This window comes from Stylophora pistillata, chromosome 3 (assembly GCF_964205215.1).
Source record: "Stylophora pistillata chromosome 3, jaStyPist1.2, whole genome shotgun sequence".
Lineage (NCBI taxonomy): Eukaryota > Metazoa > Cnidaria > Anthozoa > Scleractinia > Pocilloporidae > Stylophora > Stylophora pistillata.
The window spans coordinates 46,854,380-46,880,964 of NC_142521.1; the positions used below are offsets into that span (position 1 = coordinate 46,854,380).

A 26,585-nucleotide genomic window follows, 5' to 3' on the forward strand; every position below is an offset into this window, starting at 1 on the left:
ACTTACCATTTTCTTCTTCTCCTTGTTGGAGTCTACTCAGCTAGCAATAGCGAATAACGATCTAAATTTCAATGATTCTGTGACTTTCTTCAGTTTCCTAATTGACTATTTCGCACTTATGCAAATTACCTCTTTTTCACACGGTTGTTTAGAACAAAATGAATAGAACCTCTTTAGCTGACCGTAAATCATTGCTAAGCACAAGGTAAAACAGCCTATTATTTCAACTTGCGACTTCCTCATTACTGCCTCGCGCAAGGTAAGTTTGATTATTTTTCATCTTCTGTTATAATGGCGAAGTGTGTTTGCCGTTGTCACAACAGAAAACAGGACAGTTTGTAATTACAGTTATTACAACGATTACTAAAAATTTAGGTTTTGTTCATAAAAACGTTGGGTTGTTATGTACTTTCATTTAGGACGGAATATATTATTTGTATGTGGTGAAAATATTATCTGCGTGTGCATGTCCTATAACTCCCCTGTTCCCGCGCTTTTTGATCTTACATTCTGCTGTCGCCTATCAAAAATGGACGCCCGTAATAAAAACGTTATTATTTAAACGCTGGTAAATTTACTTGTTGACGAAAGAAACAGACCTGACTTCGAACATACCTAAAGGGAAAACATACCCTATTGATAGGGGTAGGAAACTTCTTAACTGACTGACGTGACTGACAAACTGGCTACCATGAAAACTACCAAAGCTAGCTTTTTGTATTTCTAAAGGTAGAAAATTTACACGATCAAATCTGTTGAACTCACCGATCATTTTTTTCTTAATTAACGACAAGTTGTGAAGAAAAAAAGTGTTTGTTTCTTGAGTCACAACAATTGACGATACCCTCACGGCTCCCAAACAACGACAACGCTCAGTAAATTAAGGCATTTCTTGTAATATCAGCATGGATACGGTACGACTTAACTGACAAACCTGACTGGCAAACTGGCTACTGTAATAAATTCGCGGCCCGTATATCTGACGGAAGAGAACTTATTTGTTCAAATCGGTTGATCTGACCGACCTTCTTTCCTAATTAAAAAAGATTTGTAAAGAAACAAAGTCATTGTTTATCGATTCACTGCAATTATCATTTATCCTACGGCCCTCAAAATACAATAACGCGCAATAGATTAAGGCCTTCTTTTGTAACATCCGTTTACAGGATTTTTCAACTCTGATACACTAATATGGGAAAGTAAACTGAGACTACCGAATGTGTACTTATATTCTTTCCAATGCTAGAGACGACACGCTTCGGAAGAAATAAAGGAGAAATCACAACAATAAGTCTTCCTTTGTGCTGCCCACTAGTCTCCTTTGAGAAAAAACTACTTTTAATTAATGTTATGCAAGGCAAGGTTTTTATTTTTTCGCTTTTTTTTATTATTATAGCCATATCGTTTCTCCCCCACCCTAGCATCAGCACTGCACTGATGAGGCCCAGAAGACCGAAACGGTACTGTCTGCAGTTAGTTATATATATTGTTTTATTTTGTTTTTTAACAAATTCAAATTCGTGTCAGACTGGGGTGGTGCGAGGCTACGTGTCGGCTTTTATTCGGTGTGGGATGCCTTTCATTCTTTTACCAAACCGGTTATAGCGTCTGCGACAATGGGACCAGGGTATTCAGAGAACAAGGAAAAATGAATTTATCAAATTATTTATTATCACGTGAAACACAGTGCAGCAAACGAACAAATCTAGCTTACTCATACTGAACAGAGGTAAATTGACAATTCTGTTTCCCATTTATCTTGAAAAAAAAAACAATTTGACTAAAAAACCTAACCTTTTTTTATATCGCCTAAAAAAGATTTACTATCAGAGCACCACTCTCTACATTTGTCCTCGTAACTATCTTTCCTTCCATAACGTCATTATCGAGAACATTTTTCTTCAAGTGTACTTCTGTTTCCCACAGGCATTTTTCCAAATGTACACAACTTAACTAAACTGGTGGCTGACTGGAAAACTCAAGTTATTTAGCTTCCAGACTCTCTATTTTCTAAATTCGTCACTTGTTACTAACCCTAAAAAACAACAAAGTTTTGACATCAAAACAACTGCGTCAAGTGATCTTTTCCAATTAGTAATGTTACAGATAAGAGCTAAGAGAGGTATTACATACAGCGAAAAAAGCGGAAGATCTCCACGAAGAAGCACTTAAACTTTTTTCCATTCAAAGTTATTTCTTAAATTTCATTGTTAGTTTGTTCTATGCTTATCACATCGCCTACGATCCTTTTTGTTCTAGTGCATAAACGACTTCCATTTTTTGCGTTATCATTTGCGACCTTGTTAACTCTCCTAGTTAATAAATGGAAATCTACTTGTCTTCTTTTAAAAGATAATATGTCAAGACAAACTTGACAATCATAACGTCTTCTCGGTCCACGTGATCCAGTTCACAGAGCGGGATATTTGCTGCTACTTCCCCCTCTCTTATCTCCCTCGCTGAGAAAGGGAAAACCTTCTCCTCGCGGGAATCAGGCATCAGTACTATTCTGTTGACATGAAGCATAAAGTCATTACTGTGGAGAATCATGATAAGGTTTATTTTATTTTTGACAGTTTTCAGGTTCGGAGACATGGTTTTAGATTTCCTCACTCCTATATGGAAAATTAACGATATTGATAGTTGTCGTAAAATACGTCACCTATATGCAAGTACTTTGGCTTATCAGCAACGATCATTTATCCTCTGCACAGCGTTGCAGATTCAAGAGTGAGAATCTATCCTTTATGATAAAGATGAGTCCCTCACCTGGTTCCCACTACCACTGCCGTCACTGCGGACACCAGCTCCAAGGAGAGTCCCGCAAATCGCAGATGCGCCCTCCACCGGTTCCCATTCCAGCACCTGTACTCAGTGCTGAATAGGTGCGGCCCCTTGACGTCACTCCATTTCTCTCCCTTCCAGCGGAAGGAGAACACTCCTCTTTCTTCCAAAATCCATTTTGGTTTCGCTCTCTGAAATGAAACCGAATGTTCAGTTCATGTTAATATGATATCTTTTCTCATTATTTTTAAAATTCAAGCATCTCACCTGGAAATGCATCAGGCCCCGCAGACGCTGGACCTCTCCTTCCTGCAGAACACTGTGGGTTGCGGCTGCATTTTTCGAGTGCTGTGACATGTTCTTCTGTTTTATGATAGCAGTGCAGCCAGTCACCGCACAGCGAACCGCTCTTTCTGGGCACTCGCTTAAATGCAGTGTTAAGTGGAGTCTGCAAAAGAATCAAAATTAGGGGGAGCTGGCTGGCTAATGCAACTTTTGGATATTTTATTGGCCTTAAATAGTCATTTTACTATTGATTTCTTAATTAAACAGATAATATCTTACCGTGGAAGGCTTGTTCCGCAGCTTAGAGGGCATAGTACTCTCTTGTTAGAGCAAAGGGAAGCGGTATGCTCCTCGAAGGATTCCCTTGTTATTTTTCTACCGCATTCCTGGCAAGGGAGCTTGTGCTTTGCACACTGCGCAGTGTGTGCTGCCATCCTCTCCCTTGCCACCACCTCTCCACACCTATCATTGGCACACGGCATCGGAAACTTTCCACATGTTTGTAAGTGCTGCTCGTGCTCGTGAAATTTTCCTGTCCATAGACAGCCGCTCTTATTGCACTTGACATCAAAATTTCCCAGGATGTCGTCGAGTGCGATATTGACGTGAAGGGTACCTGTTCCTATCGGTGCTTTACAAAGTGGGCATTTTGGGAAAGTCTCAATGCCCATGAGAGTCGCAAGGCAGTGTCGACAGCCTGTATGCCCACATGCCAGAGTCACAGGTTTAACCATTGTCGATAGGCTTCAAATTAACAGACAATAAAGAGAGTTTAGTACACACTATTGCAAAACTAGTGTTGACAGGTCAAGTAATTCCCTTCAAAAATACCCCTGCTAGCAAGGAATTCAGTTCGAAAAGTTGTCGAAGGAAAGTGGAATTTAATCATGGAGTAATGATTCCTTACTCAGAGTTACAACAAACGCAGAACATAAATCTTAATGTTTTAAGGCTTCATAGTTTACTTCTGTTCCTAGACACATTGCTATCATTTCGTCTAATTGGTCAAATTCCTGTTGAAGGAGCAACATTTCTCTCATCTTAGAAAGACAACTGGTGAAGTATAAACCATTTCAGCTCGATCACAGAAGTAAGCAAGTTTGCATTAATGATTTTCATTGCGTCTCATAACCGCAGTTCACTCATATGTTTCATATGTTTGTTGTTGTTCGATTTATCATCTACGGGTTTATATCGAATTAATTTGATGGCCTGCTCCCAGTTGGCTTGTTAGCTCAATTGGTAGAGCGCTGCACTAGTATCGCAGAGGTCAGTGGTTCGAATCCCGTACAGGCCTGAAATTTTTTTCAGGTCTGATTTCCACTATTGCTCAAATAGTGCTTTACTGCGAAGGATCGTTCTTATATACGTTTCATTGCCTTGATATTTAAACATCCCGTCCTTTTGCCTGAAGATTATTACAATTTCGCTCATGATCTCTTTTTCCCAGAAAATGCGAATATAGTTCCGCAGTTAAAAAGAACTTCTGCCTTCTGAATGCCCTGAATGCTGTCAGTTGTTCTCCTTAAACGTCATGTTTAGCCTTTGTATTTTGAATTCGCAATTTTTTTTCTCAAAGAAGCTGCGTGGTATTGTTTGCTTTAATGCTGATTTTTAAGTGCGACTTCAAACCGGAAATCCAAAAATAAAGAGCCACGAAAATTTTTATTCTCGTCAGGCATAAGGGAGTCTAATTTCTTATCTGTTTTGAAATGTTTAACTCGACACCGAGCTTGGTTTGAAAACCAGCGCATTTTGAAGTTCAGAGTTATGGTGGTTGCTTGACATACAGCTCCACGTTGTTGAAAAATATAGACTTATCTGTTATAAAAAGTTCTTTTGTACATTTTTTTGGGTTCAGTTGAGATAATCAGAGGGCTAGATAGCCAAATTTAAATTCAGACTTTTTGCACTATTTTCCGGCCGCAATTTTAGTGAACCAAAGATACACCCACCACAATTGCGACTCCATACTAGGCTCTTTAAATTTGCGCAAAACATTTCGACGAATATCTCAAGTTTGGAAACCAAAGAGACCTAAAAATTAGAGAGTTATTTCTTAACCTATCTCCTATAACATTGAAATTTCTTAACGAATGCACTGAAGATCTATCTGTCGATACGTGACAGCGAAAACAAGCAGTTGCTGACAGATAAAAATCATCGCAATAATAAGAAAACAAAAAAAGACTTACCATACAGAACAGTTAAATAGCGCGCCGGGAGGAGAAGTAAACTCAAAATGCTCATGAGACATAGCGAATCTGGCAATGAATAAGGCAGCGGAGTGATCTAGTCCAAGCGAGATCTGCTTTTAATTTGTTGAAATTACCAAGATTAACTGATAAGTAAACGATATATATCACCTTGTGGACCTCAATGGGAAATGTGTATTCCCTGGACAATTTGACACGTATTCATCAATAACAATTGATACTGATCTGGTAGCAATCGATCCGCGAAGTGACAGTTACCCATGCATGGTCTCAAGTTCCTGTTCAAACAATAAAGTTTCCATTCTGCGTGTACGGGTGTCTATGTGTGCACACCACTTCCTAGAAAAGGGTCACTTGCCCGTTTGATGTAATTAAAGAACAATCGGACGATTAAAAAATTGCGTTTGGTGCATTTGCGGAAAACGATCCCAAAATTGTTTAACTATCAATGTAAGTGTCCCGTAGCGACAGGCCTAGGTGACATGGGTGTGCCGTGAAACAAAAGCCTTTAATTAAGACATAAATCATAAACACGTCGGTCAGTTTCATTTTCGGCGTGGTTTCGCGTCATCGAAGGACATCAATTAGTGTAGCAAGCACTTAAGTCTTTTAGATTAAGCCTTCAACTCTACGAGATGAACCGCAGTAAGCGCGCTTTCCAAAGAACTGTTGTCTTTCTGGATAAACGGCACAGAAGCGTGCCAAACAAGACTGAGCTGGGCAGGCTCACTACCGCCAAGCGGATTTCTGATTTATCATTTACAAAGAACGACAGCTCTTCCCAAATCGGAGAATTACTGGTGAGAGCATTTCCTCCCCTTACAGGAAAAGACCTTAGCAGGTAAGTGCTGCTCCCTACATAATCTGTATCGTAGGCTAGAAAAATGGTTCCAGGGAAAAGAATGAGAAGTACCGTAATAAAATAAGCGAAATGCCGAAAAGAGGCGAGATTGGATGTAAACGTGAATGAAAGAAAACTAAGGTTGCTGTAACATATATTCCTTTAGATGTCTTGCAATTACTAAGAACATTGAGAATTTTTCGCCAAGTGAGAGGATTTATTGCATTTAAAATTGGTTACAAGGCAACACTTCGAACAACTTGCCAGTTTGCAATCATTTGTGACGTGATAAAAAAATGAAATGAAATGTTGGCCCATTTTATTAAGAACATCTTAGATGATAATCTTCCTTGTACCAGTGCACATTGAATTATTTAAACTTACAATACTCTTTTTCATGTGACATACTGTGCAATCTTTCTCTCATTGCTACAATCTAAAGCAAATACCACTAAAACAAATGTTACAGTGCATGCGAAATTAATGTATGTACCTTGCAGAAATAAACCCAGAGTTAAATTCAATTCAACAGAAAAATTAGTGTGGGTAACTACAATCACCTTTCTGTCATTACTTTATTACACTAGCTTGGAAATAATAACATCGTATGCGAGAGGGCATGCCATGAGGACAGTGGCAACTGGCCTTCAAAGTGGCGTGCAGCTCATGAACCACTTTGGTGGAAGTAGAAAGAAAAAGATCTTTATATTTTTACCAAGTCAAGGTCTGTGTATATTTGAAATGTTACTTATGTCAACCAAACCTTACATCTGCACAATGTGTTTCAGTTGTTATCGTCAAATGGAGCATAATTATGTCTTGGGCAATCTTTCTGTCATAATTTTAATTCAATTTAGCTTTCTATGAACTTATATTTATGCTCGATACTTTATTTACTTAATATCTAAGTAAGGTGTCTTTCCCTGCAGCCTTGCAACTTCTAGCACAAATTAATAGGAAAATAACAAACCTCCGGTACTACACAGAACTTTCAGAAGAAATTGGTCATTTGTTACCTCATCACCCTAGGAATAGTGATGTGCATGACTATTGCAATTTTCCAAATATTAATAGAGTAGCAGAGGCTGGCTTTATCAAAATGCATACCTTAACATGAAACAATTCAAAGGTTGATGGCCTTTATGTCATAATTGTATCCACAAACACTTGCAACAGTCTTCTAAAAGCCCATTTCCAGTCAAATTTATAAAAAATTTATAGATTATAGACATTTGATCACCAAATGTGCATGCATAACCTCTTCTCTCACCACAGCTCTGTCATCTTCCACTTCATCATCAGCATCCACTTCCACATCTTCATTGTCCACAGTCAGTTTACCACCCACATCTGGAGCCTCTTCAACACCTTCAGCATCTCCAACCCTTGTACCACCAACATCTACAGCCACTTCTACATCTTCTTCATCAACAGTCAATTTACCACCAACATCTACAGCTACTTCAACATCTCCACCATCTGCAGTCACTTTACCACCAACATCTACAGCTACTTCAACATCTCCATCATCCACAGTCACTTTACCATCCACATCTCTATCCACTGCCGCCTTAACATCTACATCATCACAGGCCACTTTACTGTCCCCATCTTCAAGCAGCCTTGTATCTACACTGCCACTTGCACAACCATCCACTCCACTGGATCTGATGCCTTTGCCAGTTGATGGAGGTAACTGGAAAAAAGTTTTGTCAATATTTGAAATTAATTAAGCTTTTCAGATCCTTCACAAAAATTTGAAAATATCAATAATTACAAGTCTGAGTTGAAAGGTATCTGCTTATACTACCAACAGCTTGGAGTTTGTCTTTCCCTTTGTAATTCAATTTACTGACTAGTTATGTTATTTTCAGTGGGTACATCTCATCCTGCCAATTGAAAGTGCCTAGATGAAAATCGAAGAAGTATGACAAGTTCTAATTTAATTCTGAATTTTAAGTGTAATCTAAATTGCTTTTGACATCATAGCTTCTACGCGACGATATCTCACAGCAATGGCAACTGCCAGTGCAAGAGGACTGACATCAGGTATAACTGCACGTTTGTCTTATTTTTTTTATTCGCTTTCTGCATTGGTGTTCTAAATGAGTCTATGGGTGTGTATAGGATGATTACAATTTAAGTCTAATGTTACTCAACAGATGAGATCTCCGACTTGTCAGATGAGTCCGATTCAAACCAAGGCGGTGAGTTGGTGCAATTACAGTTTCAATTGATCTTAATGAAGATACCCAATAAATTCAATAGGAGAACACTTAATCACTTTGCCCCTTGCAGGCTCGTAACACTTTCAGAAGAAGCTGTTATTAAGCTTTCTTCTGATGTACAGCTTGCAAGGATTTGTGTGAAACTACTCTGAATACAAGTATTTTCCTGAACAACACCTCTGAAAGTGAAAAGTAACCTTTAGTTAATTTAAAGACCTTTCACAATTCTGCCATAGACCTGATCTTGATGTCTGCACCTTTTCCTCTGTTAGGCCACAATATGGGACCATCCATTGTATCATCTGACTCAGAAGATGACACTAATGGTGAGTAAAAGGATGTTCAAGTAAGTTAAAACTATAGACTTCTGAAGCATTATGTTATGTAGTAACCCACAGCTACAGGTATTCGTTCCAGTTCCAGTTCCAGTTAGACATATATAAATTTATTGGAAAAAACCCTACCAATCTGAGTCACACATCACTCAAGAAAGGATATAGACAAATATGGTATTAAGTGCTTCAATGGACTCATAAATAATGGACTTACATAGGGATAACTACATATGAAAATTGGTGATTAGTCTGTATTATCCTACACTGAGGTAAAGGAAGTAATGATTTGTGGGATTATCATCTTTTACATCAAAGTACTTCCTATCTTTTATTTATTTCCTTATTTTTTTTTATTTTTGCAGAAGTGATAGTTTACTCAGAAGAGGCTAGACTCTGTAAGCTCACCTTGATGTCTTACTGAAATAAATGGAAATCAATTTCCATTAATGCCTGTACCATGCTAACTTCCTTTTTTCCCATGCATCTGCTCAGAGAAAGATTACAAGAACCATTTTTAACAAAGCCAATGCATCTGTGTGTCTGTACTTTGGGAGATCACATCCTTGCAAGCATAATGCCCCAATCATTTAGTTTAATAAGTATATAAACTGCCATCTACATCATTCTTTATCAATGAACAAGTATACCTGTATTAATTATATTATTTTGTCTCTCTAGATGGCTATGTCACTGATGATTATTCGATATCAGGAGTGATAACAGGTATATTTGCAATGAGTTTACCTCAGATAGTGCATTAAACAACAAACTGAGCACCAAAAGCACAGGTATACACAATGTCTAATCCAACTGAATACATTCATACACATTTACTACAATCACTCTCCTCATGGATATTATATATACAAGGCTAAAAGATTATGGAAAAATTATTAAAATGTTTAAACCAAACGTTTTCAGCTGTTTGCCATCATCAGATGGCATCATCAGATGGCAAACAGCCGAAAACATTTGATTTAAACATTTTAATAATTTTTTTTTACAATTTTTTATCCTGGTATATAAAATATCCTTTATTAAGTGAACATCATGGAAACTCTCCTCATAATTCCCCATTTCTTATAGGTGAAGCTGTTCATAGCAGGACCAATGAGGTGCTGCAATGCATTAATCTTTTAGAGGAAAGAGGGCTAAGCACAGCCATTTCATTTCTTATCCACTCTTTTGAAGAGGTAATTAGCTTGTTTAGCAGTATGTAGAAAAAGCCCACATAGGATGAGATCATCACTCATATCCTACCCTTTGATCGGCAGGGAAAAAGAAACTAATTTGCAGGTTTAAAAAAAAACCAGGAGCTACAAACAAGTCTGTCAAATAGAACCCATTTTTTCTTTTGACCACCAACTGTGGGAAAATAGCTGTGAACAATTCAAATAGTACAGTCATGTTCATGAACATATCTTACTGTACTGTTTCTTTTTATCTTAGTTCACATGGCAAGGATCAGAGGATGGTCGCATAATGGTGGCTGTGCTTTTGCCCTTCAGCTGTCCTCTTGTTAGCAAGAGAAGACTGGTTAGGTTAGTTCACTCAGCATTTGCTTTTATTTTTTTACTGATTTTTCTCTGCCTACTCTGTCTCCACATTTTGTTTAACTCAAGTGTATTTGATATTTATTAACCTTCTCTGTATTTACTTTTTCAAGCATGCTCCACACTGTGGCAAACAGCCCAGATATTTACTTCTGGATTGCAAAGGACAGCAGCCATGAAGCCCAGAAAGGTAGCTAAACCTAATCTTTGGTTAAGAATGCAAAAGCAAATACACCTAAGTATTAATTCTAATCAGCTTTTTTTTTTTCTAGCATTAAAGTAATAATTATAATTATCATAGTTATCATGACTGTTGTTATTTTTGATATTAACATGAATATTAGGGTGATTTTGTGGATGTTATTATTAGCACAAGAGTGATTGTACTTTTCATTGCAGTCAGAGTAAAATATGGTATTTCACAAAGCCCTGGCATTGTGGTATTTGTTCTGGCCCCTTGCCATAGCAGAAACATGCCACAGTGCGTGGAAATCTTTGAGGGTAAGCATGATAATTTTGAAATTCGAAATCTATTTTGTGGTAATGTGAATGACACCTTTCATTTTTAAAAGTGTATCATTTGTCATTAAGGTCGTGACTGGGGTAGAATAATTTGCAAGCTCTTCTCTTTGCTTCACCAGTACTCTGATTATCCATAGATTGTTTATGATACCCCCCCTGCAAAAAAACCCAACAAACAAAAAAGAGACATGTACATGTCCCAAAAACATATTTTTTTCTAACTTCCATGTTCAACAAACACAAAATCTCCTCTGAAGGAATCTCTGCAAGGTCTTTAATAATCATCCCTACAACAAGAATAGCTTCGATCTATTAATCTTTTTAACACTAACATGTTTTGTACCTTGTACCTTACAAGAAGCAAACTTGGATCATGTGGGCCTTCAAGATTCCATTGGCAGAGCACAGGCTCTATGTTCTGCAATGAGGGATGAATGGTATGGAATGCAAACTTTCAGCTATTTATGTATTCAAAATTAAAAAGATTATAAAATCTAAAACATGAGAATGAAAGGTACTGACATGTACAGGTTCTTCTCTCAACAGGAAAAAGTTGGATGACTGGCGGAAACAAAGAAAAAGTCAAGAGCTACAGTACCAGGTACACAAGACCCCCCCAGTTTTGAATTCAATTCAAAAGAATACACTTACAAAATCACATTATTTTAATTTTACTCCCTGTTATATCCATTAGAAAACTTTAAATGTAAAAACAGGCATTACAGTCCAGCCCCAGTAATAACACCAACACTGCTAGCAGCTCCCAGGGAACCAGCTCCAACAATACTGTAAACAGTCAGAAATGTACTCCCATTAGTTATCTCAAAGGATTTAATTGTAACACCTATTATACCCCTCAGAACAATTTATTTTTTTAAACAGGCATTACAGTCCAGCCCCAGCAGTAACACTAACACTGCCAGTAGCTCCCAGGGAACCAGCTCTAACAATATTGTCAACAATCAAGATAAAACCTCTGTAAGTTATCATCTGCTTTCTCTCTACTCTTACGTTTAAGTATATGTAAGCGTTGGAAAAAGGAAGAATGAAATGTACTCACATCAGTGATCTCAAAGGAAACACTTACCAAATTGTGCTATTTTAATTTTACTCCCTAACATACCCACTAGAATACTTTAACTTTTAAAACAGGCAATACAGTCCAGCCCCAGCAGTAACACCTACACTGCCAGCAGCTCCCAGGGAACCAGCTCTAACAATATTGTCAAAAATCAAGATAAAACCTCTGTAAGTTATCATCTGCTTTCTCTTTACTCTTAAGTTTAAGTACATGTAAGGTTTGGAAAAATGAAGAATGAAATGTACTCACATCAGTCATCACAAAGGAAACACTTACCAAATAGTGCTATTTTAATTTTACTCCCTAACATACCATTAGAACACTTCAATTTTTAAAACAGGCAATACAGTCCAGCTCTAGCAGTAACACTAACACTGCTAGCAGCTCTCAAGGAACCTGCTCCAACAATACAATAACTGTAAACAGTCAGAATAAAACCTCTGTAAGTTATCATCTGCTTTCTCTCTGATCTTAAGTTCTGATACATGTAAGGTTTGGAAAAATTAAGAATGAAATGTACTCCCATAAGTCATCTACACTAATTAATAATCTAATGTCATGGTATGTAAAGAGTATACATTGATTTTCCATTTCAATATACCTATGCAGGCAAGTTTGTTTTATAATAATTGTGTGCACCGTGTCCAGCATTCTCTCTAATCTTAAGTTTAGGTCCACAAGAGGTTTGAACAAACTAAGAATGAAGTGTACTCTGATTATTTAACTCAACTAATTCATAATCTAAAGTTGTGTCAAGTGTATACAGGGATTTTCCATTTAAATATACCTACCCATGTATGTTTATTTTATAATTGTGTACACTGTGATATGCCTTATCTGTCATAATAATATCCGTCATAATAATGTTTGTCTTTATAGAAAATAAGGGCTCTACGCAGGGCGAGGATGACAGCACCACCAACTAATGGTGGTGGAACAACCATTTTCATCCGTATTGGCAATGGAAAAAAGTTTTCCAGGGCCTTTGAAAAGAATGCCTTTTTCCAGGTAAGAATATAATGTAATATATACTACATGATACATGATGATGTTGGTGATAGTAAGTGATGTATGTTTTCTTTTTTGATGATATGAAAACAATAAATAGGAAGTCTATGACTGGATTGGTTCGCTCGTTGAAGTACCACTCCACTTCACGCTACAGAGAAGAAGGGAAGTGGTGAGGCACTCCGATTGTCTACAAGGGGACGAAGTCCTGGACCTTTTAGAGAGGGTATGTTTCAATCAGAACCCACTTTAGTTTTTTCATTGTCTTGAAATAACGCATTCCTATTCAATCCACATTTAGTTCTGAAAATGAATTAACTCTTAATTCTCTAAAATCATTAAATACCAAAGAACAGCATGGGCTAGGGTAGCATAATAAGTTATTTTAAGTGTGACCTTTCATCATAATGGTCTAATTTTAAATTCTTTATCAAATTTTAAGAATACTGAGGAGATGACTACCTCGGAGCTGTCACTGGTAGGTGCAAAAGTCATTTACTAGAAAATAGGGGTTTCATTCTCAATTTCAGATAGAATGTCAAGTTTGTATTAAATGATGATCGAACTCTGTTTTTATTTGGAACTGCACTTATATTAGCATATTAACATCGATCTGGTATCCTTAGATTATTTCCCTTCATAAATGCCCCAGGTGACTTGTAAGCCAGGACTCCTATGACATGACATTTCTAGATTATTCCCCTTCATAATCCCGCCAGGGCTGCCGTTGACCAGCTCTCCGTGAGCCGTGTCCGGTTACGACCTGGTATCCTTAGATCATACCCCTTGGTAATCCCCCCAGGGCCGCCGTTGACCAGCTCTCCGTGAGCCGTGTCCGGTGGCGACCTGGTATCCTTAGATCATACCCCTTGGTAATCCCCCCAGGGCCGCCGTTAAACAGCTCTCCGTGAGCCGTGTCCGGTTACGACCTGGTATCCTTAGATCATAACCATTCGTAATCCCCCCAGGGCCGCCGTTGACCAGCTCTCCGTGAGCCGTGTCCGGTTGCGACCTGGTATCCTTAGATCATACCCCTTCGTAATCCCCCAGGGCCGCCGTTGACCAGCTCTCCGTGAGCCGTGTCCGGTTACCACCTGGTATCCTTAGATCATATCCCTTGGTAATCCCCCCAGGGGCGCCGTTGACCAGCTCTCCGTGAGCCGTGTCCGGTTGCGACCTGGTATCCTTAGATCATACCCCTTCGTAATCCCCCCAGGGCCGCCGTTGACCAGCTCTCCGTGAGCCGTGTCCGGTTACGACCTGGTATCCTTAGATCATACCCCTTGGTAATCTCCCCAGGGCCGCCGTTGACCAGCTCTCCGTGAGCCGTGTCCGGTTACCACCTTGTATCCTTAGATCATATCCCTTGGTAATCCCCCCAGGGGCGCCGTTGACCAGCTCTCCGTGAGCCGTGTCCGGTTGCGACCTGGTATCCTTAGATCATACCCCTTCGTAATCCCCCCAGGGCCGCCGTTGACCAGCTCTCCGTGAGCCGTGTCCGGTTACGACCTGGTATCCTTAGATCATACCCCTTGGTAATCTCCCCAGGGCCGCCGTTGACCAGCTCTCCGTGAGCCGTGTCCGGTTACCACCTTGTATCCTTAGATCATATCCCTTGGTAATCCCCCCAGGGGCGCCGTTGACCAGCTCTCCGTGAGCCGTGTCCGGTTGCGACCTGGTATCCTTAGATCATACCCCTTCGTAATCCCCCCAGGGCCGCCGTTGACCAGCTCTCCGTGAGCCGTGTCCGGTTACGACCTGGTATCCTAAGATCACCCCTTGGTAATCTCCCCTGGGCCGCCGTTGACCAGCTCTCCGTGAGCCGTGTCCGGTTACGACCTGGTATCCTTAGATCATACCCCTTGGTAATCCCCCTAGGGCTGCCGTTGACCAGCTCTCCGTGAGCCGTGTCCGGTTGCAACCTGGTGTCCTTAGATCATAACCCTTCGTAATCCCCCCAGGACCGCCGTTGACCAGCTCTCCGTGAGCCGTGTCCGGTTGCGACCTGGTATCCTTAGATCATACCCCTTGGTAATCCCCCCAGGGCCGCCGTTGACCAGCTCTCCGTGAGCCGTGTCCGGTTACGACCTGGTATCCTTAGATCATAACCATTCGTAATCCCCCCAGGGCCGCCGTTGACCAGCTCTCCGTGAGCCGTGTCCGGTTGCGACCTGGTATCCTTAGATCATATCCCTTGGTAATCCCCCCAGGGCCGCCGTTGACCAGCTCTTCGTGAGCCGTGTCCGGTTGCGATCTGGTATCCTTAGATCATACCCCTTCGTAATCCCCCAGGGGTGCCGTTGACCAGCTCTCCGTGAGCCGTGTCCGGTTGCGACCTGGTATCCTTAGATCATACCCCTTCGTAATCCTCCCAGGGCCGCCGTTGACCAGCTCTCCGTGAGCCGTGTCCGGTTACGACCTGGTATCCTTAGATCATACCCCTTGGTAATCTCCCCAGGGCCGCCGTTGACCAGCTCTCCGTGAGCCGTGTCCGGTTGCGACCTGGTATCCTTAGATCATACCCCTTCGTCCCTTCGTGAGCCCTCCAGGGCCACTGTTGACCAGCTATTCCTTAGCTATGTCCAATGCGACCTGGTATCCTTTAATTATTCTCCCTCCATAACCCTTCCCCCCCCCCCCCCCCATCCAGCTGAAGCTACTTTGACCAGGCTCTTGCTATCTATCTTTAAATTATTCTTTTATTTTATAATTCAGCCAGACAGTAAGCACTGTGCATTGTGAGGTATTCCCTTACTCTTCTCCTCACCCCAAAATCACTGTTATGAAGTGTCCTCTAACCTTAACTCTAACCTTATGTTTTTAATTTGTGGCTAATGATAACCCTTAACAGGATACTTCATGATAAGTGTCATTCTTTGCCATGATCATTCCTTAAAAATAAATTTATGTATATATATATATATATACTTTTTTCTGATGACTCCCCCCCGGCCATGTACTTTATAGTGCACTATACTATTTTCATTTCTTGTTATTATAATGATGGTCATAGCTCATTCTACAGATGTTCAATCGAAAAGCCATCTAGGTTTGTTAATTATGACATTTCTTCCCTGTTTTCCATGATTAAAAGTGTTAAGAATGAAATGATTTATGACTCAATTTCTTATGGTCTTCCTTTTGAAACTTCCTGGGTGTGTTGCTGTTGGCCTTTCAACTTTTTCTCTAGTTATTGATAAAAGCAAGAAGGACATCATTTGTAGAGTTATCTTCTTCTCCAGAGTTGATGGAATCATTGTCGTTCTCATTGTTACCACTTGCATGGCTTTCACTTTGCTCTACTTAACTTTAGCTAAGTTGGGGTTTTCACTGTCTTGCAAGGATTGCCTACAAGTTAGATCTCTTTCTTTCAGTTGTGTTTGCAGCATTACTGAACCACAGCCTTCAGGATTCAGTTGGAAAAGTCAATACCTTGCAAAACATCCACTGTGTAGTTCTTAATGCTGTTGATATGTTAGTCAAAGTCCATGGTGCTTGAGGCACTTTATCCTCTCTTGCGAAAAAAGTTGTTTACATTCTTCAAACCAATCTTTCCCAGAATAATCAGGAAGAGTCTTTCCTGTGTTTTTGTGGTGGTTTCTTTTTTGTTATCCTTTGCCTGCTCTCCTCGTTTCTTCTTATCGAGCTGCATCACCTTGATATGCTGGAGGTTATCAACCACACATGTTGCCTTCACGATCCCTTGCTTTTCTAGTAACATTGGCTTACCCTGAAGCAAGGAGAACAATTTGCTGACTTCTAGCAGAGCAGATGCAGTGTGTCGAGCTCAAGATGTTAAATGCAACACAAGATGAAGACACTTGGAGTGAGAAGCGAAAGTTAGGGAGGCATATTCAAGATGTCTGCAAAGACACCATGTCCCTAAAAGAGTGTAGACGTTGAGAGTGTTTTGCTAGCTGTTTGGCAAAGATGCAGCATATCTGACACAGCTCTTGTAAAGATACCATTTCACTTATGCCAAGAAAGCAGAACTACCAAAAACCTCAATCAAGAAGTCAGAGATCAAGTCAAGATACGACATACCTCGCACAGCTCTTGCAAAGCCGCCACTTTAGTAATGCCACGAGAGTAGAACTACCATGAAACTCAAGCTAGAAGTCAGAGATTAAGCGTACTGCTTCATGTATCCTGAAGAGTATGACATGGATGAGAAGTACAAAAGCGACTCTCGCAGATGCATGGTGACAAGGAAGAGCTTGACAATGCTAAAGATGAGCGAAGAGATATTGCAGACGACTAACGCGATAAAATGTCTCTTAATAAGAGTACCCTGGTTTTGAAATCTCTTGTGATGGAAACAGTCATAATTATAAATGCAGAAGAATTATTAAGACAAATGCATGTAGTACATGTAGTGTTATCTAAATGGTATAAAATCCATGTAAAATCTATAATTGCTAAGATACTTTAAAAAGTGTTGGGATGAAAAGTCATGCAAATGCAGAGGAGATATAATTACATAAGCAGAATCATGTTTATACACTTTTTGTTTGTTTCTGAACATGTAGATGCATCTAAATAGTATGAAATCATGTAAATTCTACAATTAATAAGAATTACTTTGAAAATTTTTTGGATGGAAACACTCATATATATACTTCTTGTTTATTTTTGAACATTTAGATTTGTCGAAATAGTATAAAATCATGTAACCTCTACAATTACTGAGATACTTTGGAAATTGTTGGAATGGAAACGGTCATGGTTGAACTTTTTGTTTATTTTTGAAAATGTAGTTTTCATTTAAATACAAAACTATACAATTACTAACATATTTAGTGTGACCTCCCTCCTTCCAACATTTCATTCAGGGAGATGGTTCCCCCTTAAATCCATTATTTTTATATAAACTCACCTCCAACCCCACCCCTCCCCCCCTTCTCAACCCTAAGGGGTCCAAATTGTATGACAGTTTTCAGAAATGGGCCAGTGAATAATTTAAATTCTCTGGATAATACTTCCCAGCAGCACCTACACAAGGGTGGTATGCCACTCATCCCATGAGTGGCATATCACCCTCTGCCTTTGTTTCATTGCAGGTGTCATTCAAGGGAAACTACCCCTCAGACGAAGAGGAACTCTCAGAGACAATGAAAGGTAAACAAAATAGTAAATAGAATAAGCATGACCAATGTTAACACCACCAACTTCATATTTATATTCAAAACTCTTCTTTATCAAACTTGCTTGTGCAGTGTTTGTGCCATGGTGAAGCACAGTGAGGCACCTGTTTCTTCCAGTAAATGAACAAAAAAAATTATAATGGTTGTGAATTTGATTGGGGGGTACATCCCAAAATATCTCCAACAAGCCCCTTAGCTTGTTATTTTTATCATCAGTTGATGGTATGTAAACATGAACAACCCTCATTTTTGCCTTTATTCTAGTGAGCACATTACAACATTCAACTAATCTCTCACTTTTCCCTCTATGTTACATGGAAACAAAAGATGGAGCCAGGCAGGTTAAAAAAAAGAGAAAGGAAAAAAGATCTCACAAGGATCGAAAGGGAAAGAGAAAGAGGGAAGATCCCAAACACTAAAAATAAATTGTGTTACATCCCTCATGATCAGTAATACCAGTAAACTTGATCATACCAAGACAAAGGCAGATCCCAAATTACTACTAAATTCATTTCATGTGTACCTCACCTAACCATAAGTATACAAGTGCAAATGATATTCTATTACAATATTAGGGTTTTTTCTTGTTTACTATACTGGTTATGTGTAAAGGAACACAACTTTTTTCTTCACCTTTTCCTTTCAAGTAGTAAATAGAAATAGATAACATGTACAGTGGAAGCTCGATTTAATGAAGTGCCAAGGGACTGGGGCAATTGCTTACTTATATGGAGGGTTCGTTATAATTATAGAGGTTCTACAGCATTCCTATTACTGTAACTTTAGCCAGGCTGGAACTGAAGTATCAGTTCATTATACCAACAACTTTGTTGTACAGAGGTTCATTAAATCGAGGTTCCACTGTCCCAATAACTTAAAATCTCCTACTTAAACCTTTAAAGGGACTTGGATCTAATTTCCCCATACAATATCATCCTTCAATCACACACAAGGCCATGAAGGTTTGAGGAAATGATCATTAACTGGAGAAGCCCTTGATAAATAAACAAACTCTCCTTGTCAGCACCTTAGGAAATGTGTAGAGAACAGTATGGAGAATGTGCATACTAATGCTAGAGTGTAGAGGGTTGATACAAGTCATACCAAAGTTGAATGAACACAACTTGTTAAGGCTACAATACAACAATGACTGCATTCATTCAGAAAGTGTACTGTTAACCCTTTAAACCCTAATATCAGGAGGGGATATTCTCAATACCTGTCTTAATACATTTCCAAAGTGTTAACAACAAAAATTAGTTTTAACAATCTAGAGTGTGTTTAGTTGGTGATCATTTCCTTCATTTTTGTGACCTGAATGTGTAATTCAGGGGTGACATTGTAAGGAGAAGTTAGATGCTAGTCACTCATAGGAGTCAAAGGATTAATCATAGCCTTAGCTTTTTAAGATAGTGATTCCCTATAAAGTTGTGTTCATTCAGTTCAGTGAAGATCCACTATACCATGCCTCTGTTATAATTAGGCCGTATGTTCATTGAGTCCAGAATCTTAATAATGAGGCTGTAAGGATTTCTGCTAACACCTTGACTAAAGGATCATCTCCATTTCTTCCAAAGAAAAAAAAAATACTTAAGAGGTTGTCTCCCTTATTTCCACTCGGTCAGTTTTGTGTCAAAAATAATTTTGCCTGATTTATAGGGGCCAGAACATGCTTAAGTTTGCCATTTCAAATAATTATATTGAGAGGGTAATTCAAACTTTCTTTGCAAACTAGAAAGGTTTTTAAGCAATCTGATATGAATTTCGTAGCTGAACTATGCAAATCAAATATTTAACAACGTTACAAATATGCCTATAATTCAATTTTCAAGATCTTGCAAAAGTCCCTAAATAATTATGGCCCCCAATGCAGTCAAAATTATTTCGAATCAAACCAGATCTAATTTATTTCTTTCCTGAGTATAATATTTCTGTTGAAAGAGTTTCAGGCGAAATTGACTGGGTGGAAATAAAAGAGAAAGCCTCTTAAGCCCTATAGATCAAATTTCGGATGCCTCAGACTCCCTTGTTAGTTGTCAGTGTAGATGGGCTGGATGTAACCAAGGTTACATTTAATAGTAAGACAACTCAACATTTTTCCACTAGCTAAGGCCAAAGGAACATCCAGTGAGAGACAAAAATCCTCATATTTACAAGCACTTAAGTAATTTTCTAAGCTGCAAGCCTAAATATTCAGCCGGGTTATTTTATTATTTTTTCTCTTATTGTGAATGAGAGTTTGAAAAACATAGTTAAGTATCACTGTGCTCAGAAGTGTTACCTCCAGGTCGAGGTTTTCGAGACACAAGTTTGCTTTAAAAGGTTGCTACTTTTGGCTACTTAAGTAAAAAGGAAAGGAATTGCGTTGCAAGGTGATGGAATGGTTTAAAAAATCTCGCTATAAACCATAGGTTGCTTTATTTGAGTTTAAAAAAGTGTACATAATTTTATAGTGAACGTAAAGATGAGACCTTTAATTTCTTATATCGAAATCAAGTGAAGAACTTAAGTGAAAATAAGGGATACAAGTATTCCCCTGCGTAGTTCACCATCAAATTTTTACGTTTTACAATAAAATAAGGATTACTAAAGTTCTTGTCTGTGTTAAGTCCCATTCGAGCGAAGTTTTAATCAAGTGTAGATTAAAGTGTATCCTTCTTTACCCGAAATGACTACACCTGACCCGGGGTTTTCATGCTTTGAGAAAACTTCTGTTTCCAATATATTTGCTCCCACTTCTTTTATACCTTCCCTTTGAATTCTATCGCTGAAACTTAAAAACGTACGAAGTACTCACCCAATGATCAAGGTTCTTGCAAAGACACCATTACCCGCCATTGACTCGTTCCCAGTCTTTCTCGTTATTACTCTAACCGCGCTCGACAAATATTCGAGCTCCATTAGTTATCGAGCTCGATTAGTTATCGAGCTCGATAAGTTATCGAGCTCGATAAGTTATGGAGCTCGATTAGCAATCGGGATCACATTTGGTATCTGGGCAACCGAGCTCGGTGTATGTTCACCGTACTCGAATAGCGATTCGAGTACCAGTTCAAACCAACCTCGGATCAACGAGCTCGAAATGCGGTCAATTCTATTCGAGCTCGATCCAACTATATCGTGCTCGATCAAAAAGACGAGCTCGACAAACTCAATCTGTTCTAATCGAGCTCGGTTTCTTATCCAGCTCGGTTTGCCTCGATATCGTCCTCGGTTTTCCTTGCGGTATTGGTTTCATATCGAGCTCGATTTCTGATCGAGCTCGGTTTGGTATCGAGCTCAGTTTAATCTTCTTTCAGCAAATGAGAGGTAATCTGGTAACAAGACTTGGGAGGGAGCATGGGACGAGCGAGAGTGGCCATGTATCTGGCAAACTTGTCGAATTTAGTTCGTGAATTCGGGACTTTTCAGAAGTATGTTTTCCGTCGAATTTGAAAGAAAAAACATAAGAGAAGCAAAATTTAAGGTTGCTAAGGAGATGAAGGAAATGACACTAAGGTGAGCATTGGCTCTTTCTTGTACATTGTTTTACGGGAGGGTGTTGTGACCCTCTGGTTCATAATTTATAGTAACGTTTTGTTCAGTTTCAAACTTAAGTTCAAAACTGGAGTGTACATTTCTCGTTTATTTTAAATCTCAGTACTTTAGCAAGTGTTTCTCTCCATTTTTCCAACCCCAAGTTTACCACACCAAAAGGTATACAAGATAGCATGCAACAATACAAACATTCCATTTTTATTACATAAGCTCAATACACTTTCGTGTCTCTATTTTAATTGGTCATTTGCAACTATGAAAAGGAACACAACTCTTATGAAACATTAAAATGTTTTGGAGAATATGGCAAGAAAAATTCTGAAAAGATATATCTGCATTGAGTTGAGATTGATTGAGAAATCATGTTCTTTAAAACCTAAGTAAAGTTAGATAATGCAGTTCAGAAAAAGAGTTTATTAGAACTGTATCAAGCTAGTTTTTAAGTATATATGGTGAACAATAACACTCAATTATAAGTTATATTACTTTGATAAATAAGCCATGAAGGTGGTAAGATCAAAATATTTTCATAAAACAATTAAACAAACAAACAAACTAGTAAACTAACAAACAAGCTTTTCCAGCAAGGATGACAAATGGTATTGTTTAGCAGATTGTACTGTAACTAATGAATTTCAGTGTTTTCATATTTTTAGTGATGAATGCATAGCAGAGGCAGGTTTTAAAATTTATTCTAGCTTTTGTTAATTTGGCCTCTCAATCATGGTTTGCACTCGAACCAAAACAAAACAGCCCCATTCATGTGTAGCTGCCTGCAGAGATCCACAATAGTGGAAATGGGCTAAAACAAAGAGATTTTTTCATCTCTTGCAAACAAATAGAAAGATGATATTTAGAAAAATTTCATTTGAAAAACAGCATTGAAAATGCTATGTGCTAATGTAACCTTTTTCTTCTAAGACTGATTGAGAAATCATGTTCTTTAAAATTATAATTGAGGTAGATAAAGCAATTTAGAAAAAAGACTTTATATACAGAATGACCGAAAGATTAGAACTGTATCAGGCTAGTCTTTAGGCATCAATGGTGAACATTCATGTCCAGTTGTAAGTTCTATTTAATAAATAAGCCATTAATGTAATTAGTTCACAGGAAATAGCTTTCTGTCATTGACAGATCTCATTGACAGATCTTAAAATGTTTAATTTAGTTATGTGTTATTAAATCTACCAATCTAATCAACTGTAAAAGCTATTACACAACTGTAACCATTCAATTTTAACAAAATAACCAATGCTTGTTGATCTAACCTTAGTTTATAAACAGCCTGACTTAACCCTCTATAGACTGCAAAAACTATATTCTCAATTTGTGGTCATGAGAAAAAAGCACAAGCAAGACATTTATGACTGTTAAGTAAGAGATAGATGAAAATGCTGGTTAATTAAAAGCACAAGCAAGACATTTATGACGGTTAAGTAAGAGATAAATAAAAATGCTGGTTAATTTTTTTTGTTTTTGTTTTTGTACTGACTGAACTTAACATTTTATGACCTGTTAACGTAATTAGTACAAGTTGAGGTAGTAAATAATAAACTTAACATCAAAGCTTCCATTTCCATCGAGTAGACTTTCCACGTTCAGTATCCTCCTACCCCACATTTCTCCTTCTTTCACGGACACCATATCTGAATCCAGCACCTGCTCCTTGTCACTTCCTTGGGCCATTACAATTCTTTAAAAAGAAAATTCAGTATATTTGCATATCATAACATTGTTCCACTCAACTATCATTATGATAGTGTATTTTAATGCCAGATTTGGGTATTGTCTCTCAGCTTAAACAGGGGAAATACATGGGCCAGTTTCAGCTTTGAATGTACCAGTTAGCAAGTTCTAGTATAGTGATGCATGAATAGGTATGATGAAGTGTTTGGTTTTTTTTTTTTTTTTTTCATGCACCTCTCACCTCTCTAGTTTCCTGTTTGAAGATCTGTTATTTACTCTACTGTTCTTTTGTATCATTATTTACCTTTGTAATACTTTTAAGTTTTATTTAGTAATTAACATACATACAGCAAATTTAGCATTTTACATCATTTCTTCTCAAGCCCCAATTGTTAGTTTATTTTTTTAAACCTGTAATCAGTTTCTCTTTTGCCATGTGTGAACTAATTCTCATAACCTTTTACTCCTGATTGAGTATTGGATTTGTGAGGAAAATAGAGTTAGTCACTCTTGGGACATGAAAGAAGGCAAAGGTACCATTGTCCTTTAAATACACTGATAAACACTTTACACAAAATAAGTGATGTTCTTACTGAACTTCTGCACTAACTGGATGGGATGCTGAGAGAAGCTGCAGGAACAATTTTTGTTGTCTGAAGTACAGTCCTCTCCATCTGTAGCCTTCATCTATAAATGGCCCACTTGTTAAGGGATTGTCTCCATCAGCAGTTGAAGGTTGTTGTGTACTGCTCTCTGTAAAATTTGGAATTCTCCAACAAAAGGAGACAACCCTCTCCACTTTGGGCTGTATAGGTTCTGTGTCGCATTTCTAAAACAGAAATTGATTTTTATGGCTATTATGAAATGTACCAAAAAAGGTTTTCTAGGTAAGATTTTGAAGGTAAACGCAACAGTTGCTATCCTTTTCCCCACATACTTGGAACAGGTTTATTAATTTTTTGGTTGGTAAAAAGGCAGCTTACCTTATAGTATATTACTCCACGCAGTCGTTTGATTTCTCCTGATTGGAGGGCAAAATGTGTGGTGGTTGATTCCGTCAAATGGACGTTCATGTCCTTCCTTTTTACAATTTTCTTGCACCCAGGTACTTGGCACATTAAAGCTTTCTCTGGGCATTGGTGAAGATGTAGGTTGATGTTCCTTCTAAAATTCAAAGAGGTATGTGATAGTTCAAGATCTTCCATTTTTACTGGTGTTATATATTCAAACAGTTGATGTGATAAAAAAAAAAAAAGTGAAAAAGAAAAAGTGGGAAAAGCGTGACACCCTTAGGGTGGTTCTGTAGACAAATTGACTTTGATGTAAACTTTGGGGAGATCTAGAGCAGGGCGGCGTAGCTAGCATGAGGCAAGACGAGGCAATTGCCTCGTCTTAACTTTGGCCTTTTTAATTTTTTTCTTAAAGATTGACTTTTCTGAACAAAAATGCCACGGAAAATCCTTAAAATAGCATTTCTAAACCTCTAGATTTGAAAGTTTTCTGGGGGGCATGCCCCCAGACCCCGCTAGCGGCTCGCGCCTTCGGCGCTCGAAACTTGCCTCGTCTTGTCCTGAAATCTGGCTACAGCCCTGTAGAGGGGATGGTTGGGGGGGGGGGGGGGATGGGGGACTTAAAGTCATTTGGGAGTATCACTTTGCCCTTCCCCTAGATCCCCATTGAATGATAGGCATTATATCTGTTTCTCAAATCGTTTCTTGATCATGAAATATAACTCTTCTCTTTCAGTTATATTTGAGGAATGCAGCTGAGTCACAACGTTCCGTAATGTGTGACACCAGAAACAAATTAGGACTGCCCGTGATCTTAGATTTGAACGGAGAAAATACAGGGATACTGCTATTCATGTTAAAAATTTCCTCACTTAAAACTATTGCCAACACTAAAACATCACAATGCTCAATTATCCGAATCAGTGCAACATACCGTGGTAATGACGCTCCACATCTCAAGGGGCATAGAGCTGCAGAATCTCTGCACAAAGATCTACGGTGGAATTGTAGTTTTTCCCTCGTTACGCGCAGTTGGCATCCTGAACATGCGATCCTTTCTTTAGGGCAAGCATGTGCTGTCATTTCCGTTCCCGTGCCGCTACGTGCTGGCATCCTTCGTTGGGGCACCTCTCTCGTACTTTTGGGCAATGTTTTAGATGATCGTTGGCATCGCTATAGTTTCCCTTCCACTGGCAGCCTTGGCTGTTACATTTAACAGGCAAATCTCGGGTGGCCTTGTCCATCGTCACATTGATCTTCAGCTCTTCTTTTCGAAACTTTGCCCGACACTGGGGACATACCGGTGTGACTTTCGATTCCGCCCAAGTTTCCATGCAATTTTGGCAGCCAGAGTGCCCACAGGCAAGGGTAACGGGCCTTAACACGATGTTATAACTGAAAAGGAAAATTGCAATATAGTCGCACTGGAAATGCGACGGCGATATGAAAGCCGGCTATGATATTCAACTTGAGTGACTCACCAAATACAGCATTCCAGATCCACTTTTCGCAGAAAAGTTAATTCGTTGGACTTGGAAACCACTTCGGCCTTTTGATGAGACATTTTTATGGAATAAGGATCTTCGATAACTGTCTTTAACATTAAAGTCTCCTTGTTAGTGTAAGCTGCTCAAATAGCCTCTAATTACGAGAGTGTGATGTTATTTTTAAAGTCAACATTTCCGTTGCGCTGTCAATAAATTAATTTCCTTTGTTTAGGTTCCGGTATTGATGGTAGTGGGTACGCTTATTATTGAATTCTTCAGTCAGGTCGTGAATTTAATGGAATGCTTTGTCTAGTTGGCTCAGCCCTTAATATTTATGTCCTTTCATAAAGGGGTTCCCTAGTATCTTACCTTAACCTACTCCATCAGCGAGGTCTGTCCTTTGTAATAATGACATTCTCACGGAGGGGATGCCACGCTAAAGGCTCGAAAGAGTTTCATTCGCGAGCGCGCTTTATCTGGTTTTCAAGTGACGTCATCAAAATTAGAAAATGAGGAATTACCCTTTTGATGAGGCATTTTACAAAGTTTGGGATCTTCGGTCACGGCCTGAAACGGTAAAGTTTCCTTGTTAGTATAAGCTGCTCAAATAACCTCAGATTACAAGCAGAGTATGCTAAGATTTTCGAAGGTCATTTTTACCTTTGTGCGGTTAATAAATTCATTTCCTTTGTTCAAGTTCTGGTATTGGCAGTAATTGGTACATTTATCGTCCACTAATTCAGCAAGGTCTTGAATTTAATGTATTACTTTGTTTAGTCGGTTTACCCCCTTTTTATTGAGGTCGTCACGTAAAGGGGTTTCCCAGTTTATTGCCAAGTCCCTTAGGACCTTTCTGAGAACCACA

At 38.8% G+C, this 26,585-nt stretch overlaps 4 protein-coding genes, 2 long non-coding RNA genes and 1 pseudogene across 12 annotated transcripts; 3 read left to right on the forward strand and 4 right to left on the reverse strand.

The window, feature by feature from the left end:
* Positions 1 to 1,649: 1,649 nt before the first annotated feature.
* LOC148736468 (TNF receptor-associated factor 5-like) lies at positions 1,650 to 7,538 on the reverse strand. The gene is made up of 5 exons (XM_088755230.1): positions 7,397 to 7,538; positions 3,349 to 3,813; positions 3,052 to 3,232; positions 2,770 to 2,975; positions 1,650 to 2,509 (listed from the first exon to the last, which is right to left on the reverse strand). The coding sequence occupies exons 1-5, from the start codon at positions 7,447 to 7,449 to the stop codon at positions 2,332 to 2,334; spliced, it is 1,083 nt and encodes a 360-aa protein (XP_088611356.1). The 5' UTR covers positions 7,450 to 7,538; the 3' UTR covers positions 1,650 to 2,331.
* A 144-nt stretch (positions 7,539 to 7,682) lies between these two features.
* Positions 7,683 to 20,942, reverse strand: LOC148736469 (uncharacterized). 4 transcript variants are annotated; one of them, XR_015999345.1, is made up of 5 exons: positions 20,795 to 20,942; positions 11,115 to 11,550; positions 9,095 to 9,173; positions 8,571 to 8,674; positions 7,683 to 7,822 (listed from the first exon to the last, which is right to left on the reverse strand). It is a non-coding gene; the product is annotated as an uncharacterized LOC148736469 (long non-coding RNA). The 4 variants fall into 4 exon arrangements; XR_015999346.1 differs by lacking the exon at positions 20,795 to 20,942 and having other exon boundaries at positions 11,115 to 11,182; positions 11,287 to 11,427; XR_015999347.1 differs by lacking the exon at positions 20,795 to 20,942 and adding an exon at positions 10,347 to 10,447 and having other exon boundaries at positions 11,115 to 11,255.
* Positions 7,819 to 8,550, forward strand: LOC148736470 (uncharacterized). Its single transcript, XR_015999344.1, has 2 exons — positions 7,819 to 8,175; positions 8,289 to 8,550. It is a non-coding gene; the product is annotated as an uncharacterized LOC148736470 (long non-coding RNA).
* Positions 8,602 to 12,012, forward strand: LOC148736471 (uncharacterized). Of its 2 annotated transcripts, XM_088755241.1 has the most exons (7): positions 8,602 to 8,680; positions 9,052 to 9,084; positions 9,368 to 9,412; positions 9,776 to 9,882; positions 10,139 to 10,230; positions 10,356 to 10,432; positions 10,642 to 12,012. In XM_088755241.1, the coding sequence occupies exons 1-7, from the start codon at positions 8,602 to 8,604 to the stop codon at positions 10,809 to 10,811; spliced, it is 603 nt and encodes a 200-aa protein (XP_088611367.1). In that variant the 3' UTR covers positions 10,812 to 12,012. The 2 variants fall into 2 exon arrangements, with proteins under 2 accessions (XP_088611367.1, XP_088611366.1); XM_088755240.1 differs by having other exon boundaries at positions 8,625 to 8,680; positions 9,368 to 9,882.
* Positions 11,069 to 20,588, forward strand: LOC148736472 (uncharacterized). 2 transcript variants are annotated; one of them, XM_088755236.1, is made up of 9 exons: positions 11,069 to 11,201; positions 11,311 to 11,365; positions 11,647 to 11,742; positions 11,917 to 12,012; positions 12,725 to 12,853; positions 12,954 to 13,079; positions 13,296 to 13,331; positions 17,914 to 17,971; positions 18,325 to 20,588. In XM_088755236.1, exons 1-9 carry the CDS (start codon positions 11,188 to 11,190, stop codon positions 18,414 to 18,416), a joined length of 702 nt encoding a protein of 233 aa, XP_088611362.1. In that variant the 5' UTR covers positions 11,069 to 11,187; the 3' UTR covers positions 18,417 to 20,588. The 2 variants fall into 2 exon arrangements, with proteins under 2 accessions (XP_088611362.1, XP_088611363.1); XM_088755237.1 differs by lacking the exon at positions 12,725 to 12,853.
* A 776-nt stretch (positions 20,943 to 21,718) lies between the features above and the next one.
* Positions 21,719 to 24,341, reverse strand: LOC111335343 (uncharacterized). Its single transcript, XM_088755243.1, has 3 exons — positions 24,207 to 24,341; positions 23,817 to 24,052; positions 21,719 to 23,230 (listed from the first exon to the last, which is right to left on the reverse strand). Exons 1-3 carry the CDS (start codon positions 24,339 to 24,341, stop codon positions 23,062 to 23,064), a joined length of 540 nt encoding a protein of 179 aa, XP_088611369.1. The 3' UTR covers positions 21,719 to 23,061.
* A 609-nt stretch (positions 24,342 to 24,950) lies between these two features.
* Positions 24,951 to 26,396, reverse strand: LOC148736473 (uncharacterized; annotated as a pseudogene). Its single transcript, XR_015999343.1, has 2 exons — positions 25,715 to 26,396; positions 24,951 to 25,628 (listed from the first exon to the last, which is right to left on the reverse strand). The product of XR_015999343.1 is annotated as an uncharacterized LOC148736473 (transcript).
* Positions 26,397 to 26,585: the final 189 nt, after the last annotated feature.

Coding starts and splice junctions, on each gene's coding strand:
- LOC111335343 (XM_088755243.1), bottom strand. CDS start 24,341: ATGTGCCAAGTACCTGGGTGCAAGAAAATTGTAAAAAGGAAGGACATG. Junction 24,053..24,206: donor GTGGAGTAATATACTATAAG/GTAAGCTGCCTT, acceptor TTTCTGTTTTAG/AAATGCGACACAGAACCTAT. Junction 23,231..23,816: donor CCAGTTAGTGCAGAAGTTCA/GTAAGAACATCA, acceptor TTCTTTTTAAAG/AATTGTAATGGCCCAAGGAA.
- LOC148736471 (XM_088755240.1), top strand. CDS start 9,571: ATGGAAAAATTATTAAAATGTTTAAACCAAACGTTTTCAGCTGTTTGC. Junction 9,883..10,138: donor TTATCCACTCTTTTGAAGAG/GTAATTAGCTTG, acceptor TTTTTATCTTAG/TTCACATGGCAAGGATCAGA. Junction 10,433..10,641: donor CAGCCATGAAGCCCAGAAAG/GTAGCTAAACCT, acceptor TTTTCATTGCAG/TCAGAGTAAAATATGGTATT.
- LOC148736468 (XM_088755230.1), bottom strand. CDS start 7,449: ATGAAGATGTGGAAGTGGATGCTGATGATGAAGTGGAAGATGACAGAG. Junction 3,814..7,396: donor TGGAAGATGACAGAGCTGTG/GTGAGAGAAGAG, acceptor GTTAATTTGAAG/CCTATCGACAATGGTTAAAC. Junction 2,510..2,769: donor GCAGTGGTAGTGGGAACCAG/GTGAGGGACTCA, acceptor TCATGTCAACAG/AATAGTACTGATGCCTGATT.
- LOC148736472 (XM_088755236.1), top strand. Junction 11,366..11,646: donor GTCAAGAGCTACAGTACCAG/GTACACAAGACC, acceptor TTTTTTAAACAG/GCATTACAGTCCAGCCCCAG. Junction 13,332..17,913: donor CTACCTCGGAGCTGTCACTG/GTAGGTGCAAAA, acceptor GTTTCATTGCAG/GTGTCATTCAAGGGAAACTA.